This window comes from Rhynchophorus ferrugineus, unplaced genomic scaffold (assembly GCF_030347505.1).
Source record: "Rhynchophorus ferrugineus isolate W39M unplaced genomic scaffold, kcgeb_rfMv2 rfM2, whole genome shotgun sequence".
Taxonomy (NCBI): Eukaryota; Metazoa; Arthropoda; class Insecta; order Coleoptera; family Curculionidae; genus Rhynchophorus; species Rhynchophorus ferrugineus.
In genome coordinates, this window is record NW_027472581.1 from 2,815,233 (window position 1) to 2,835,617 (window position 20,385).

Genomic DNA, 20,385 nt, shown 5'->3' on the forward strand with positions numbered 1-20,385 from the left:
CTATGTTGAATAAAAAAAAACTTTTTGTTGTTTACCAAATAATGTGTTTTACTATTGTAGGCTGGGGACTTTTCAATTGACCTGTTACGTCTGTAGTCGAGCCGTACATACAACAGAAACGGCGAATAATCTCCTGTATTAAAATAGCAGCTGGCAGCTGGTCAGCCAAATCCAAAGAAAATAGAGCCTAATATATCTGTTTATATTATTACGTATCACCGATCTGACGGTTATACCTTGTCGCTTGATTTGGGTGTATTTCGTTTTATTCGAACTTACTTCTTTGTAGGGGCTATTACAAAAAAATTTTAAGCCTAAATATGTTTTCTTCGTATAAAATCGAACCGTGTCAAATTTCAAGCCTTTCGGTGCTCCCGTTTTCATAAAAAAGGAAGCAAAATTTTCACTATAACACTTCAACACTTTAGTCGGGAATAGAATCATGAATACACAAGAGTATTATACTGAAATTAATATAGTTCACCAAAAACTTATTTAACCCATATTGTAATTACGTATCATTTTAAAGACTCCTCGAAGATTTAAAACACTATATGTTCTCTGAGGTTAATGAGATGAATGATTTTTTAACTCCAACTTTTTGGATATTAGGCTGGTACTAAAAAAGACATTAAAACTGAGATGGATATTTTCTTTAAATCTGAAGACTAACATATTTACCTTTTGAAAAGTCTGCAATAAGGCAATTTTTTGTTAAATTAAAGTGTGAAGTAAAATAATTTGAATGAAAGTACAAATAGATGAAAGTTTGGAAGAGATTTATCATGTTTACGTAAAAAGAAAGTAATTTTGTTCTATTTCACGCTTTTCAAAGCAAATTTATTCATATGAATTACAAACAAATCACTTATATAGACAATCCAAAGTAGTTTTGTACATACGTCATCAATATTTGTAATGTATTGCTTGCGACAACTTGTAAATTCGTTTTAGAATCAGACAATACTTTCCTTCTCATTTTATTCTAGTTAGATATAGGCACAATACTGTGTGATAAGTTCAAACGTGTAACCGAACTAGACATGGTTACTGAAATATCTCAAAAATGATAAATATAATCATGAATTATCAGATATTAAATATATGAAATGTATGAAAACAGTGAGTAGTTTTTTAATATAAACATAATTTAATACAATTATTTCAACGAAAACTGTTAGTCTGAAAATTATCGAAGAGGTATAATGGAATATCCGGACATTGCTTTTAAAAGAATACAATTTTTAAAAGCATATAATAAAATGAAGGAAAACTTATTATTTCAATCAGAAATACGACTTATTATTTCAATTTAGATGAGACATGTTAAATAAAAAAACAGGGTTATGACAACAATGTTCATGGAAAAAGGTAAACGTTGTAATAAAAATTAATTAGGTTTTATCCGTCATAACATTTATTAATAACTCATTGCAGACATATTGTACTTCATGCAGCAACCAGCATTTTATATGGCATGTACTTTTAGATGATTTCAGATATTAAAATACTTAAATAACTAATATATAAATAATCGGATAAATATAAAATATTCTCGTTCCAATATAGCTACTAAACATATAATTATTTTGTATGTAATGTAATGTAAGTCAAATAAAACCATTTCTATTCATTATGGCATAAACAAATTAATCGCCGCTTTTCTGTTTACCTAATACCATAGATATCAATGCATTAATTAACTACAGCAAATATCAATATTTCAATTAGCTGGATAGCTCATATCTACGATGGTCATGCTGAAATTATTGAAAAATAGAAACATCGATGCAACTTTTTATCTAAAATATTATCCTGGAAAAAGGTAAATTCAGTGTTTTTAATAAACGTCTTTAAATATCTAGTAATACAATGAGACCATAGTATAACATTTAAAGGGTAAATGAAAAAAAGGCTTTGAAAAGGACATTTTAGAAGGTAATTTTCATCATAATAGTTTTTTTAGTATCACTATTGTTACTATATGTAGCTTTATGGTATCCTTAAGACTATTGTCAACAATTATAAGTTAAACCTCCTTGCCTGTTTAAGAATACCACATAATTATTGATAAAAAGAATATTTGTTCATATATTAATGTAAATTATTAAAGCACATGATATTAGTAATGCTGGAGTAAAGTTGTAAAAGCTTTTTAAATAAAGTTGTTGTTGATACTAATTTACATAATCTTAAATATTAGATTAATTAGGTTGTAGTTGTAGCATAACATATAAATTAGTCAAATTTAACTCTCCCAAAGAAACGGACTGGACGATTCGTATCGCAAAGCGCAACGTATTCCAGGAAATGAATGAAAGTATTTTATACGAGCTAAGAGCTTACAGTGTTCCGTTTAAGCTAAAGTTTATTATACTTCTTGCATGCTAGAGGGAGTTATAGCCTTTTGCAGGTTTTGCTAAAGCAGTAAAGCAACCGTCAGTGCATATTAACTATAAAAAATGTTGTATATTATGCAGTAAATAAATAAATTTTTGCCGGCTTGGTGGCGAAGTGGTAAAGGCGATAGGACGGTCCTCCTACTGTTGCGATAGTCGCGGGTTCGAATCATGCTGGGGCGTGGTCGTAAATGTATGTTTGTGATTGTTTAAAATGTGTGATTGTTCTAGGCAAGAGTGTAAAATCCGGTAAGGAAAGGTGATCCACTCCAGTCCAGATTAACCCATAGTTGGTAAAAGAAATACTGGATATATTTGGCCTACAAATTAGTTTTAAAGGATTTTTTTTAATTTGAACCTTTATTATAAAAATCGGTAGAATATATTTTATTCAAAATATTGTCCATCGATAACCCGTCTCATTTATAGCACTGTTGAAAAAAAATTGTAAGCACATGTTGGAATGAAATTAAATAAATTATTTGAAATTAAACTGATCTGTACGGCATAAAGAATCAATTATCTCCGTCCTTTCCTCTCTCAAAATTAGCATGTTATCACGAATATAAAAACAAAGTATGCATCTGACTGAAATAATAATTACCATTTTCAGCCGCTGGTTTTTTTTTTCATTATTCATTACTTCGAATGTTTTGCGCCTATTGACTGTTTCTACTATTCCAATTTAATAAATATTTCTATAAATGGCGCTAAAAACACCACTTAAGACTGAAATGCAGAGGACAGCCCAAATAATATGAACACCCTGAGATGTAGTAGTAGTTATATAGTAGTATAAATTTCCCAGTTTACATTCCAAGACTTATAGGTTATACTTCAGTGGGATCGGTAAAAGGTATGATCTCTCAGGCGATGTTTAACGTTTCACGAGCGACAGTATCAACGGTAACGACACCAGTTATAAAACATGATAAAATATCATCAATGAACAGGAATAGTGGTAAAGTTAACTGACTGAAACCAACATAAAAATGGATTGTAGACAGCTTAAATCTACCATAGCAAATGCGCCAACATAACTCTCACTTGAGTAGTACTGTTACGACAAAAAACACATCGGCGGGAGCTAACATCCACGGATGGGCTACGATTACATAACGGTACCTAATGGAAGCCAAAGTTAAACTGTGAATGAAATGGTGTAACACATCAAGACTTTTCTTTTTTTTGGCAAAATTAGCCTTTTTTGTTCAACATAATTCCCTTCAAGGGTGATACATTGATTATAGCGACCCTCCAACTTTTCGATATAATTTTTGTAGTACGATTTGTCCTGTGCTTCAAAATAGGCCCCAGTTTCGGCAATCACCTCTTCATTCGACGAAAAATTCTTCCCAGCGAGCATTCTTTTGAGATCTGAGAATAGGAAATAGTCGCTGGGGGCCATATTTGGAGAATACGGTGGAAGAGGAAGCAACTCGAAGCTCAATTCATGGATTCTTGCCATCGTTTTCACCGACTTGTTACATGGTGCATTGTCTTGGTGAAGCAGCACTTTCTTTTTCTTCAAATGCGGCCGTTTTTCGGCGATTTCGTCCGTCAAACGGTCCAATAACGCTATGTAATAGTCGCTGTTGATGATCCTTCCTTTCTCAAGGTAGTCAATGAAAATTATTCCATGAGCATCCCAAAATACAGATGCCATAACCTTGCCAACCGACTGTTGCGTTTTTCCACGCTTTGGAACGGGTTCATGGTGTGCAGTTAACTTGGATGACTGTCGATTAGACTTCGGAGTGAAATGACCGAGCCATGTTTCATCCTTTGTCACATATCGACGCAAAAACTCTGGTTTATTATGCCCGATCATCTTCAAACATAGCTCCGACTCTACAACTCGTCATTGATTTTGGTCAAAAGTACGCTCACACAGCACCCCCTTTGCACCGAACTTTTTCATACCCAAATTTTCGTGAATAATATGATGTACACGTTCATTTGATATCTTTAAAGTGTCTGCTATTTCAATCAATTTCAATTTATGGCCATTCAAAATCATTTTGTAGATTGTTTAAATGTTTTCGTCGGTAACAACCTCTTTTGGGTATCCACTGCGTTCACCGTCTTCGGTGCTCATTTCACCACGCCTAAACTTAGCATACCAATCATTGATGGTTAATTTTCCTGGGGCAGTGTCCGAAAACTCGGCATCAAGCCAAGTTTTTGCTTCAAATGTATTTTTTTTCCCTTTAAAAAGCAATATTTTATCAACACGCGAAATTCCTTTTTATCCATTTTTTCACAATAACAAAAGTTGCTTCACTCAAAATACTATAATTCACAAATTATATATCCGACAGCTGTCAAATTTATACGCGCATCTTTTGAGGGTTAGGGCTAACTAAAAAGCATATGGATTTAATTCTAGTAGCGCCATCTATGTGTCACTTTTGTACACATGTTAGGAAAACCAACAGACTATAGTAGAGTGTCATGAGGTTAATAAGAGGCAATTCTTGTAATCATAGTAGAGATAATAGGTTGAGTTAAAGTTTTGGACACGTGTTAATATTGTCATTGTGCGCTTTCTGCAAGTCATAAAAAATCACTGATTATGTCTTTGTACCTATCCAAATTACTATAAACCTATTCCTGCTAACTTTTTGGATAATAAGGCCTCCGTAATTCTTAATTCCATATCAAAGCAGTCACACATAAGGAAACAAAATATCCGTTTTATTGGAAAACGTCGATTTACCATCGATTCTGAATTCTCAAACTCATTAATATAGAACCCGAGAAAGATGATTTAATATTATTATAATTCTATAATTTCAATTAAATTAAAAAGGCATTATACATAAAAAATATTTAAAATGTAATAATCGCGTACTCCCCAAGAAATATATATATATAAGAACAAATAACAAAAAACAAAGCGAGAGTATGTAACATAAAGCAAAAGCAAGATGCTTTTTTCCGTGCGATATCCATTTGGTGGAACATTTTAATTTTCAGCTCACGCAAAATAAATGCCGGGAAATTGGATGAAACGGGCTGGCGACTGAATTTTCCAAGTATAAGCAACCATGTGGAAGTAATCGATAATGTAATAATTTTCATTCCAATGAATACATAAGCAAATCTAACAGTAATTGTAACATTAGGTATATTGTAACATCTTAAAACAACATAAAAATTCCTGTGAATACTAAACAGACATAAAAAAGAACACAAAACCTCACAAACCATCATATATAAATTGTTGAAACATCCCTCCTATTAACCAGATTTAGTACTGAGCTCTCACTTCTCGCATTTCAAAAAAACCCACCTGTATATCGACAGTCCTGAAATTCCATAAATTCACTGCCAGACACTTATTGAAACTCACGGAGGCTATATTAAATAACGAGGTATATCTCAAACCATTAAATTGTGTTTTTAACGAATGACAAGACCTATTGTGCAGCCTAACACTTATCTGGATCTTATTTCATTGTTTAACATTAATTAGGTAGTTGAACAATGGTCTCCTTACTAATTAAGCTCTAATTTATTATTATCTAGAAACAAATTACAATTGCAGAACTTATTCTCGTTTTCCGAATGCGGCTGAGGCAATTATTATTTCTGGGGAGACGAGAGAATGTATACCGATTCAATTATTTTCATTTCAGTTGGGGGGTCTCTATTAGAATAACAATTTTTTGTCATACTAAAAATGTAGATTTTCTGTAGACAAGTCTATTGTAACAGAATTTATTTACTAATTATTTTAATTTATTTAATTCATAAAAAATATTAAAAACAAAATAAATATGTATTATATGTTAAATATAATATGTTAATTGTATAATTGTAAAAAAAAATCAATCACAATTAAGTCTAATATTCTAATATAAAAAACCTAAAGCCTGAAATATTCTAAAATACTCATTTAATGAATGTCGTGGTTTTCAACTGTGCTGAATTATTTTCAAATAAATAATGAAAAACTAGTTAGCTTTAGGATCTTAATAATATTATTGGTATAACATATTTTCTGTTTCTCCTATCTTCTTATCTATGGATAAGAAAATGTTTTAAAAACCATTCCAGATTTATAAATTAGAAAATCTTATCATAACATTAAGATGGATTTAAATAATGTAATTTTATTTTAAACTTAGATTTTCGTTAAAGTATATTTCATCTAATTTTATTCAATTCGTCAAAAGTTACGGAAAACGAACATCATTGACCAGAATTCCTTCATAATTAAGATTAATATTAAAGGAAAAAAATTAAAAATGGTCTGAAGGAGTTATTAATTTATTTATCTTTAATACCTGATAAAATGTAATTTTTTTGTCACTAAATATATATTTGAAGTAAATTTTGAAATATCAGTAAACATATAACAAGAAACCATGACATAAAAAACGTAAACAAAACTTACCGTCAGTATTCTGGATATTTAAAATGGAAAACAGATTGTTGTTGTCACTGTGTACCTCTATTACACAAAATCACCGTTCTTGTACTAAACTTGGGATTATAAAACTGTAATTTTAAACACTAAACAATGCATTAAAGTTGAAAAAATTTCTTTCACTAATCGAACGTCACACGTTTCAGCGAATAAACCCCACGGACTGTCGCAAAATCGGGAGAAGGAAACTCGCGTGAAAACTGCCGAAGATAGACTGTAAACACGAACCGGCAGACAGGTGGGTATTGAAAACGCAAGTTTTGTAACCACGTGCTTTCCACCGTGGAAAATAGCGCATGTCAAACAATGCTTTTCATTTTCCATAGGAAAGTTTGCGGATAAAAGCAAAACGTAGACAGATCCTATTTACAAACAAATTATGAAAATGGCCTCCTGAGCATTAACAAAAGAAGGTAGGTTTCACTAAGGAAACTTTTTTATCGACCTATGCTTTTTTCTCCTGAAAGTGATTTAGAACACGTTCCTTCGGGTCAACTTCCAATAATTTCCCTAGGGACGTTTTTAGTTTTACTTCCCAAAACTTATCACTTCAAGTGTCCTCTCAGATATATTTATACAGATGGCGATATTACCACACAATCGCATTCAATTAACTATAATTTTATAAGAAAAATTACAATATTATATTATCAAATGATCAGATAAAGTCATACAATTCAATTTTTTGTAAGATGGCCTACAAATACGTTTAATTTTACCGGTTTAAATTATTAATATATATAGTTGCCTAACTACTGAAGCTTTATTTTCTATTTAAAATTAAGTTGAAGCTTAAAGGAAATGTCAAAAATAGTAAGATTACATTTAAAGTGATCAAAGTAAGTTGAGAAAATATGCATTAAAATTACCATAATATATGGCGGGTAAAACTAATAATCATTAATAAAAAACTAACTAATCCGTTAATTTACTATATTTAGTAACACCATTTTCAACATATACTATTATGTTTTAGACAGATAACCAATTTAATTTATTTAAAATAATTACCTGCATAGCTGGTTGCGTCGGAAATCGCTTATATTTAAGGTTGCCTGATCTGAAAAATTTTTCGTCTTCGCAGTCAAATTACTAACTGCTTACTTATTTGAGGTTATTCTTTATTGGGATCGTTTACAAACAAGCTGGGTGTGACTTAATATATCTAATGAATATCTAATATTTCTAAATTCAATGCTTATAAAATGATATTATTAAGTTTATTTACTGTGTTATTTATCTGTAAGTTCATCCAGCTCTATTTATGTACAGTACATATTAAATATTTTATTTTATTTAGCAACAGAATCTCTGGCATTTAATTGTACAATTCCACCTATTATTAGAGGAGCATGGTTTTCGTGGGAAACTGGCAGACCCACTTTAACAGAATTAGACCCAACTACAATGACAAATAGAGGCACATGTTTTGATATTCGAGATGATTACCATGTAAACTACACCATGGTATTTCATAAATATGACGAAAATTGTTTTAAGTGTGTAAAGATTCTTGTCAGAACTGTTAATGTTCTGGAGAAGATAGAGAGTAAGTGTACCAATTAATGATAAATAGTGCAGTTACTTATTAATGGTGTTCAGGCAGCTGTATTAATATACCTGAAGACAGAGCAACAGTTGAGAATGTTTGCAGAAGCTTAGATCCCCACCAGCATTTAGTAACATTATTTTCAGAGAACTATGTGCCAGTCAATTGCAGATCATCACTTGAAGGAGTTTGGAATTTTGCATATCAGAATAGGTTTAAATTTACAGGTTAGTAAAATATCAAATTTACTTTTATTATTTTTGCTATTTGTGATTCAATTACAGGAGAATGTAGAAATCCTGATGCCCAAATAAAATCATGTCAAACACCAGGTTCTCAGTTTTTAATTACAAATCAGAAATTCAATATTACTTATAAAAGATGTGAGGGAATGGAAGGTACCTTTGATGGAGGTAAATTATAAATATTATTTTTGTTGATGCTAAAGTGACAATTATAAAATAGTTGTAGAATATAGCTGCCTTGGTGACTGGTTCGTTGGGAAAAATCATTACTTTGCTGTGGCCAACACAAAAGAGTCTAGAAAAGATGAAAAATATAGGTGTTTTTTGAAAAACAGGGATGATGATTTATATATAGGTGTTTCTATAACTGCAGAGTGTAATACATTAAAGACAGTTGAAAAAAGCCCTGAAAGGCTTCATATTACTCCTGGTATGTCCACATTGATCGTGAATAGAACACGATTGTAACATTTTAATTAACTTTTAGTAAAAGCTGAAGTGGTAGAACCAGGATGTCATTTGCCCCAAAATTTTTCTGGTAATATCAATTAATACAATTTAAGGTTATATTTATCAAATATGCCAAATTTAATGCTACAGGTGAATGGATTAACACTGCAAATATTGATGCTGATGTTTTCATTAATGAAACTCATATAGTTGAGACTCATTACCCTGATGAAGGAAGATATAGAAGAACAATTTATGTCTGCAAAGAACAGAGAGATAGTAGAGTAATGATGGCCCGGTTGACTGTTGATGGCTGGTAAAAGACTCTCTGAATATTTTATCTTGTGTTATCTCTAGTATTTTTTAGCCAAAAAGATTATATATGTTTTGATTTTGTACCTCAGCATCACAATATTATACGATACCGAAAAGGTATAGCAGTTATTAAGGATGATTTCAGTACTGTTTGTTCTTGGGTACAATTTCAAAATAAAATTAGGTGGAAATATGAGTTGTTCCTGAAAAAAAATCCATCCCCAATTAAATGTCCTGTAGCTGGTAAGTTTAACTTCACTCAGAAAGGTGATGTACCATTTGAAACAAGGTTAGTTAATTTTTTTTTAATTGCTGTTTTCTATAAGATATGTTTTTAGGATTTTAGGAGGTGTGACTTTAAGTCCACGTCCAAATATATACTGTAAACAGAATATATCAGATTTTTCTGTATGTGATGAAGAACAAAAAGAAATAGCCATCGACGAGAATTATTGTTTGTCTGTTGACCATAGAGGAAAACCTGTTGATATTTACAGTATGTTCAGATATTTACTCAAACAGACCTAAAATAATGGTTAATGATTAATTTTACAGGTGACCCTGACTACAAGATGAAATGCATCGGATTCTGGAAGGAAAATCTGAAATCATATCTAGTTACCTATGATGAACTGGACCCTTTTTCAAAGTATCGTTGTTGGGTGTATCAGAGAGCTGATTTAAATAAAATTCTGATGTCTCAAGGTAATTTTTTAAACTATTAATTATAGAAATTGATATTGGGAATCTATATGAAAGTTATATTATCCAATTTTACTTCAATTAATGCTTCTTGCTAATATTTAGTTGTTGGTAGTGAAAATGGAAATGGGGGTGTTTTCTCAAGAGCTTCTCCTTAAAATTGCTTTGTTTGCGATTTTTAACTATTTTCATTGGCAAGACTAGTCACTCAACAATTTAATATCAAATTCAACGCATCTGCTCTACATCCACTAGTTTATATCATCTACTAGATTAAATACTGTTAAATCACATTATCTAGAAGGCCGATTTTGTTCGCCGAAATGACAAGAGTACACAATTGGATTTTTTATGTGAAGTTTGGCATGTGGCGCCCTTTCGTTGAAACCACATGTCATACACTCAATATTATACCTTTTAAGAAGAAATAAATCGATTATTACATCGCAATATCCAGCATGCCAACACCTACACTACAATACAAATTGACAATTTGAAGTATATAATTTATTAACTGTCAGATTTTGTTTGATATTTTAGCTATTGGTCCATTTTGTGACTTAAATCAAACTGTCTATTCCTGGAACTACACGGAGGGTGCGACTGTTGCCATCGAAATGGAAGAATACGAGAGAGAACGTTAGTTGATTTTCGTCAACTCTTTTTCTAAGGATAAATATATTTCATTGTTTTTTTAGGTGATCAATGCCCAATGTACTTTGATGATGGCACCAACCCATGGCTGGACCCTGAAACTCATATTATTCAGTTCGACTTTGGTTTCGGATATTTTCGAAGCGTTGGCCATCAAGAGATCAGTTCGCTTGTTGCAATATTAGTAAGCTCTTTTACAATCTTATTATTTTAATGTATTTTTTTATATCGACATGTTCCCAAAGTGCATATCTGCTAAACAAATAACATTCCATGTAAATAATATAGTTTATTATAGAAAATATGCGAATGTATAAACAAGATACTTACTGTTGATATTTTATAGTTTAAGTTTATTGTATAAATGCTAACTAGTGATTGACAGATCTGAATACGTCCATGTTTCCGTCCATTTTTTTAAAATTTCTTTATATGTAAAATATATTACCTTAGATTTATGTTTTTTTTTAATACCATCCTCATACCTACATACTATAACGAGTTCTTGTTAGGATTTGATGGATAGTTAAAAAAGTAACAACAATAGGAAGAAAGAAATGCGCGGTTTTGTATCTTATTTGGAATAACATGTATTATACTTTTTACATATGAGATGTTCGAGTAACTCTTTTCATTCATGTTCATAATTATATGGTGGATATATCCCTAAGAGAATGTGGTTGTCTTAAAGTCCCCGAAGAGAAATGATTACTCAATGTTTTTTCAGTATGTTACAGTGTTTTTTGGTTTACTAAAATTTTTAAGCTTTCGTTTAAACATTTTTAAATGTAATCTCTTTAGATATTTTTTGTGAAGCGGTACTTTTAAACTTCACTTTTTAGGTTTTTATTACTACTTTTACATAATTGAACTAAAATTTAGATTTATTTTTAGTCACAGTAGCTTCATCAAATATATATTTCCATCAACATTTCCCACATTCTAATACTCATAGTAACTAGAAATTGAATGTAGGGTGGAATCTTAAATATCTTATGTTACTCAGTCATACTTTCCAGTTCCAGACTCAATGAAAGGAATTTACAAAGTTTTTATGTTTTATCACTACATAGTATAAAACAAAGTCGCCTTTTCTGTCCCTATATCCCTATGTGCGCTTAAATCTTTAAAACTACGCAACGGATTTTGATGCGGTTTTTTTCAATAGATAGAGTGATTCAAGAGGAAGGTTTATATGTATAATACATGCATAATATACTAAGGCAACATTGCTAATTTTAGAGGTTTCTAACGTGATGTCGTAAATTAACCTATTTTTTAGGCTTATTTAGCAATTAGCAAAAACGCTGCCTAACCCTACGAGTTAGATCAAATTAATGTACTACAGTATTGTATACCATAAAAAGGTCTACAAAAAAGTCCACGATGGTATATGTTTATCTTTTAGGGATAACCCACATTAACCATTTCTATTGTTTACTTTTTACGTGAGAAAATGGCTTATTTACGAAGCTATTTTAAGCAATACAGCATTAATCCTTATCGAATTAAGTACCTTAAATACAGTGTGCAATTAATATAGATCAATATGGTTCCTTACAGCATGTAAATTAAACAAATATTTTCGGAGATATTACAAATTTAAAATTTGCGTTTAAAAATGTGTAATGTAATAAAAATTGTATGAATTTAGATATTCCAAAGATAGCAGGAAATCTTCATAGTAAGTATAGGGGAAGAGGAATTGTTTTACTCCAAATTTAATGCGTGCAGGCCAAGGGCAGTAATGAATGAACCAAAAATACTGGATCGATTTTAATCATGTTTTCATTGAGTGACATAGGCATATATATTTTATGCCCGTGCAAAGTCAGAGCGGGCCGCTATGTTTTTATATACAACGTTCATATTTTTTCTGTAGTGTATTTAATTTAGTATCAGCATTGCACCCGTGCGAAGCCGGGGCGGGTCGCTAGTATGTATATAAGAAAGCAGAGCAAAAGATCCATAAACAATGGTTTATAAAACAATCTTTGATTCCTACGAAGAAAGTATTGTATTCAATTTTAGTATACCTAAACAGGTTTTTTCAAACATCACTACACATCAAATTGAACTTAATGAAATAATCGTTGCAAGGTTTGCCTACAGACGATGATAATTTTAAAAACTTGTAGAAATATCCTCATTTATCAGAAGCTAAATTGAAACAACGCATTTTTGTCTGGCCTGCTATTCAGTTTCAACTTACAAACAATAATGAGTACCAAGGAAAAGGAGACTTGGATATCCAACGTTTGGAAATGTGAATATCTATATATATATATATATATATATATATATATATATATATATATATATATATATATATATATATATATATATATATATATATATATATATATATACAGGTTGAAAAATGTTCCATCAGAACATAAAACAGTTTTCATATCAATATGATGAATGTTATTGCTGTTGACCAAACTTATGATTGTTTAAGATGTATAGTCCATATTATATAGTGAAAGGATTGCAGGAATGCGGTTTCAGCATCCAAGCACCCCATAAAATTAATTGGTTATTAACTATTAGGTTAGCTTAATTGGTTTAAATAGTTTTACCTATTTTTTTTGTTGCGCTGTGTAAAAGAATGTATACTCTGTTGAAAATAAAGATGCACATAACACAATGCATCTTATGTTTAAGCATAAAGCGATAATAAGGAACAGAGAAACGTCCAATCACTGATAAGGTCTACATTGAGGGCGAGCAATTAAAGGATGAAAAAGACCGGAAGGTTTTTGAGGAAAAGTAAAGTGGTAGGTAAACAAATATTTTGCAGGATATTTCATATCAAATTTTATTTCCTGCCATAAAAAATGCATGAGTACTTATTCATGTACGCTCCAAATAACCAAGTGTTGATCTCTAGCTAGCTTTATATTAGAAATTTGAATAAGTTGTCCCTATTGCCTCATTAAAAAGAATGACTAAGGTCTTTAGTCACTAGCTTGCACTGTGTTCTAGTAACTTAACTACAATTCAGTAACAAGTAGCACAACCGGCAAAATACCCTACTTTGCTCAACCCTGGTTTCTGGATTTTGCTGATATGTGTTATGTGTTATGGCGTAGTGTTTGTTGTATGTTGATAATTTGGAATTTTCCAAGATTATTTAGGTCACTTAGAAAATAGATTTTGAATTACTCAGCGGTCTTACCTTTTCCTATGGCAATAACTGCAGCGTTGTCAGCAGAAGTTATGTTTGTTTCATTTAGAGGATATCATTGCTATACAATGAGTGAACTCTATTTCACCATTGTCGTTGTATGATTTCTTTTAAAAATATTCAAGAGTCTTGCATTTTGCTTAATTCTAAAATATCTTGATCAATTGTATTGTAAAAGTAATGCATATTGTTGTGATAGACTCAAGTACAGTTTGTGAAATAAGCCTTCGTGCCGCACTTTGTCGAAAGCTTGAACAACACCAAGGAAGACTCCACTGAGCAGACTTTTCTTTCTTCTACTGATTCGTCAATAACGTTCGTGATCCTATTGACTTGATCTATGTTGAGTGATGTTCTCTAAATCCAAACTAATGGCTGTGACTAGATTATTTTCTTTTATTATAGGTTTTAATCTCTTAAGAGGTATTTTTCATGTAGTTTCGTAACAACAGATTGCAACGATGTAGATCTGTTTGCAGGTTTGGGAATCATTACTTCTGCACCCTTACACAATTTATGAAGTATACCTCTTCAATCTGAAGATTAATAAAACTTCACTAGTAATCGTGTCAATGCCAGGAGCTTTTTTTTTTCAAAAGCCTTTTTAACGTGAATATATAATCAAAATTAATGCAACCACAAAACACTTAAGGTGTGCTGAACTTACAGATTTTCTACAAGAATACAATTTAAAAAAAATATTAGGAATAAAAACAACGAACACTTATTATTTGAATTCGAAAGATTTGATGATATACAGATATGCCAGAATGGAAATGTTGGAAATAACAATTGATTAGATTTTATTAGTCATACTCTTGCTGGAAACAGGAATGGTTAACCTTCGGTTTAGGTGAACTCGATCAGAAAGATATATATTAAAAGAAGAAATTGGTAAATGAACATCATGAACCAATGTTAGATAGACTGAAGTTTAACGGCTTATTTTTTTATCTAATGGAAACTTTCTGAAGTGGGATTATGATTGAATGCTGACAAATTCCAAGACGGTATATAATTAACATACGATAATTGTAGGAACTTGTAGGTTTTTTATTATTATTTATTTATTATTATATTTCTATTAAACAACCCTAACCTACAAACTATTGTAAATGTATAATTAATTATGGTTGGTATTATGGTAATTAACTGGTATTCGGTAAGCTTTGATAGTTTTCGCCTAATTTTTCCTACGTTGTCATTTATAAGGAATCGATCGGTAGAATCCAGCGAATTATAGCTACCATTTTACATTTGATTCTGGTTTATTGTTTATAGTTTCTTTGTTCTTGTATTGTTCATATTTTGATTACAAACGGACTATAAATACTGAGGAAGTTCTAAAACGGATGGATTAATGATGATCGCTGCCAAATTCAAATTGTCTTTTCTACATGGTATTATCATGTTGCCAGAATGATTGTAAAAAACAAAAGTTGTACCAAATGATGTAATAAAGTAATGAAAATATTTCGATTAATATATATGGGCAGTCTTTCCTCAATAGTATTTTAAAACTGAGTAAATCTGTTAATCATAAGTAACATATTGGTAGACCTGTTTATTTTTGCTGACCTCTGACCACTTATAAGTGATTGTACGGTTGCCTAACGAACTTATGTTGGTCGAAACTTCATTGGTATTTTTTAAAACGGTCAATATCATAAATTTATTTAAAAACACGCGTAATTTTGATCGGTGGGATTTTTCGGACGGGCAAATTAAATCAGGTAAACACTACACGTAGGGAGATTTCACAAAAAGCAAACAAATTACGCTGTCGTGTAGTCGTCGCCGTACAAAAGTGGCCGTATAATTAATACCGGGGCGAAATAGGGCTACGCGCTTTTATATCCGTCCGTTCGCCAGCTCTATATCATCATTTTTCACCGGGAAAAATCTAATTACCTCGTCGTTTCATGGAACCGAAATACATGACATACGAGATAAGTTCGATAAAGGTATGGGCTTTGTGATGGCACGGTATTGATCGTGTTATTGGTCTCGCAGAGGCCGATATGATCTTCCGCTTGTTCGTCTATATTTCGAATATTACTGACAATTTGCCGTATGCGAATTCCCGTTGTCAAACTATTAAATTCCGTTAAGGTCGCGCTTTTTACCGACTTCAAAAAATGATGAGAATCTATATTCGACTATGTATATACATATACGGATTTTCAATATTATTTTTTATTCAAAAGAGTGCACTTCCGAGGTGGTCTCATAGGAATCAAGCCAAGATCTGTTGGGGGGAGGGGGGAATCGACGGAAACCCTCAAATTTCCAAGGCATGTACAAAGTTTTCACATATTTTTTTATATAAAATAATTAGATATTTGTGTATAATGTTATTGCCGAACTGATGTAACGGAACGTCGGTAGTCGTTCAGCGCAAAAGCCGTTAAATTTGCTTTTAAACATTAACCATATCCTATGAGAAGCCATAGAAATTTTGCAGGCAACTGCTACTATGGTGTAATAGTTAATATATAATAGTTAATAAGTTTGACAATTATGTTAGTCAAGGAGGATATTGATGATATTTTAATACTCCACAAACTTTCTATATTGGAATATGGCAGTGTTTCGCAATAATTGCTAGTCATAAGAAAAACTAGAGAGAAATCAAAATATGAAGAATTACCCCCTTGAAATTAGGGAATTGATAAAAGAAAGGTGAAAATATTGAAGAGTATGGCGCAGAACGAGAAATACTGTAGACAAAACAATGTTTAATAGAATTGGTAATCATTTTCACTGACTTGTGACACGATGTATTGTTTTGGTGAAGTAGCAGTTTCTTTTTCTGGGGATGGAGCCATGTTTCATCCATTGTCACATATCGACGCAAAAACTCGGTTTTATTAGGCTTGATCATCTTGAAACACTGCTCCGAATCATCAACTCGTCGTTGTTTTTGGTCAAAAGTGAGCTCGCGCGGCACCCACTTTGCACAGAGCTTTCTCATACTCAAATATTCGTGAATGATATGAAGTACACGTTCACTTGATATCTTCAAAGTGTCTACTATTTCATTCAGTTTCAGTTTACGGTCATTCCAAATTATTTTGTTGATTTTTTAATGTTTTCGTCTTTTGAGAGTCCACTGCATTCACCGTCTTCGATGCTCATTTCACCACGTCTAAAGTTAGCATACCAATCCTTGATGGTTGATTTTCCTGGGACAGTGTCCGGAAACTCGGCATCAAGCCAAGTTTTTGCTCCAACTGTATTTTTTTCCCTTCAAAAAGCAATATTATATCAACACGCGAAATCCCTTTTATCCATTTTTTTCACAATAACAAAAGTTGCTTCACTCAAAATGCTATAATTCACTAATTAATGATCCGACAGCTGTCAAATTTATACACGCATCTTTTGAGGCTTAGGGCTAACTAAAAAACGTATGAATTTAATTCTAGTAGCGCCATCTATGGGTCAGGATGGGGATTTTTAAATGGACCTGATAGGTGAATTAAACCTGTAATCAGACAAAGATTACTCGCTCTGGAAAGCAACTCAAAGATTTAAAAGACCCATTATTAGAGTACCGCCTATTAAAAATGATCTAAATAAATGGGATCGAGGCAACGATGCTAATATAAACAACTTTAGCACAACCTAACCTGTTAAATTCAATAGTTTCAACATATCTCTACATAAAACAATAGTTTTTCATTTGGTAATATTGTTAAGAAGTGAAGAATTATGGTCCTGGCAGGTCATATGTTCATACAGGTCAGACAGGATTCTTATTTAAACAATTTTTAGACTTGTGGACGAATATTATCTTAATAAAATTATTCTTTTTTTATTTTTCGAGTACTTCAGTCATTTTTTCTTCAATATGATAAAATTCTTTAGAGAGGTAAAGGATATTACTGTTAAGTACTAATTTGCTGCGATTTTTACTGAAAATATTTATTAGCGTGTGGAAGCTGCACAGAATATTACTATAGACACGGTCACTAAAATATGTCAAAAAATTAAAATTATAATTTTGAATTTATAGAAAAAACCCATACGATTCCTCATACGAAGCTCATAACGAATCAGGATCAGCTTGATGTTAGCTCCATTAGAGATTAAATATATGAAATGTATAAAAACAGTTTCTTAATACAAATATAATTTAATACAATAATTTCAAAGAAAGGTATTAGTCTGAAAAGTATGGAAGAAGTATAATGTCACAAGAATCATATTCTGTAAACTTCGGTAGTTTCCGCCTGATTTTGCGACGTTGCTATTTAGAAGGAATCGATTTGTAAAATCCATCAAACTACAACGGCCATTTTATATTTGACCTTGGTACTGGTAACAGATCTGATTTGTAATGTTAAGAATGTTATTGTTTATATCTTCTTTGTTCTTGTACAGTTCATATTTTGATTACAAATGGTAAATAGTAATGTATAAATCATCGATTTGTGAGTATTGTCAAAAATCTATTATAACACTTTTAATCTGGACAGATATATGAAGACATTCTATCCAGGTGCATATCCATTCAATTTTAATTTAAATTTTGCAAAATTGATTTAATTCTATAGCTAATTCGTTATATTTTAAACATAGTTGACCCTCCAAAAGTAATTACATTGAAAATAAAACGTTACACAACATTGAAATTAAAAAGAATCATTCAAATATTGATTATTATTATAAATTAAGAGAGTTGGGTTTTAACTTATATCAGTGCCGAATATATGAAAACACCGACAACTTATTCAAATTTATATTAAATACAGATCGATTGTTGCTAAAGATAAATTAAAGATATCTATTAACTGATAGCACTCCATATAGCGTTCTCTGTTCTCCTATACGTATTGGACGCACAAAGTATTGCCAGTCTGTACTTTGTCAACAATGCTTTATATGTGATACTGCGAAATTCCTTTATACTGTTTAAAGTTTTCATTCCTTTGTGTTGGCTCGCCTACACTTTATTTTAATGACTTTGCTTTGTTTGGACATACAGCAAATAATTTGCTTTGTTAAATTATGTAATTACACTGCTGGGCAAAATGTTGCAAATTTTTTGTGAGTTTTATTATTAACTTTTTACTACGAAATATGCTATAAAGCATATGAATCAGTTTGGAGAGTTTTCTTTAATATAAAATAAAAGTAATATTGAAAAAATGCTTATTCAAAAATTTTTCAGTTAGTTTTCACACTAAGTTTTCAGTTTCACTAACCTTCAAAAGAGAACTGTTAAAATTTTATGATATCCTACTCATAAGTTTGTGAGTTATTGTGTTAAGGGCGAGACTACTTTTGTTATTTTGAATACAATAGATTAAAAACAATTTCGTGTTTTAATTAATGAACTGATTCTTGATGCGAAAAAATACCGCTCAAGCGAAGCAATGATTTGAAAACTGTTATAAGAACTCCGCCCCATCAGAAGCAACGTTGGTTTGCTGACATCAAACGTGGTCAAACACCCATGGTGCAGAAAGCAGTGGACCTCCAAATGAGCTGGTAACACCAGAAAACATCAAAAAAATCCACAAAATCGTTTTGAATAATTGAAAAGTGAAGTTGCTTGAGTTAGCTAACATCGTAAAGATATCAAAAGAACGTGCTGCTTTTATATTGCATGAGCGTTTGACTATGAGGAAGCTCTGCTCAAAGTGGGTGTCGCGTTTGCTCACTGTTGACCAAAAACAAGAACGAGTTGATGATTCTAATCAGTGTTTGGCCATGTTTAAACGTTACAAACCAGAATTTTTGAATCGATTTATGACAATGGATGAAACATGGATCCATTACATATTGTATGGGTCTTGATGGAGATTACGTTGAGAAATAAAGCTCATTTTGAAAAAAAAAACCGTTTTCTTTACGCTCGGAACTTTTCAGCCCATGTGTTATTGCAGCGTGTAATATTACCAAAGTATTTCTCTGATACATTCATCGCAGGTTCGCGTAAGTTGCCCTATGGTCTTTCTTCTCTCCATCCTTGCTTCATATTCTCCTTACTTGTCCTGCTTCCTCCATACGATATGACTGCTCCCTCCAACTAAGTTGTCGCTTTTCTATGTATGCCTCCACTGATTCTATATTGAGGTCTAATCTCAATTCTTTAGTTCTCATTCTGTGAATTTTCGTTAATCTCCTAACTCTTCTAAGGTCTTCTGTTCTTCTATTTTTTCTGTTTGTATTTCAATTTTATCTCTGTTTGACTATGCCCACATCCCGCAAATGAAAGATAGGGTGATCTGCAAAATATTTTGTACATTTCCTCTTTAGTTTTGCGTCATGATTTCTTTTTATTTAGGAATTTGCTATACAAATACCTATAGAGAAGTACAAATTCATGCTTTTTCTAATTTTGGTCCTGATTTCTTTCTTCTGGCTTCCATTTTTATTCCCAGATACTTGAATGCATTTACTTCTTCTATTTTTACAACCTCAATTTCAATATTTAT

The 20,385-nt window shown here is 31.6% G+C and overlaps 1 protein-coding gene across 1 annotated transcript; it reads left to right on the plus strand.

The window, feature by feature from the left end:
- The first annotated feature begins 7,907 nt into the window (after positions 1-7,907).
- Positions 7,908-11,207, plus strand: udt (protein undicht). Its single transcript, XM_076394680.1, has 12 exons — positions 7,908-8,076; positions 8,135-8,383; positions 8,437-8,610; positions 8,668-8,796; positions 8,849-9,058; positions 9,116-9,166; positions 9,229-9,394; positions 9,446-9,682; positions 9,732-9,889; positions 9,949-10,098; positions 10,636-10,734; positions 10,794-11,207. Exons 1-12 carry the CDS (start codon positions 8,040-8,042, stop codon positions 10,961-10,963), a joined length of 1,830 nt encoding a protein of 609 aa, XP_076250795.1. The 5' UTR covers positions 7,908-8,039; the 3' UTR covers positions 10,964-11,207.
- Positions 11,208-20,385: the final 9,178 nt, after the last annotated feature.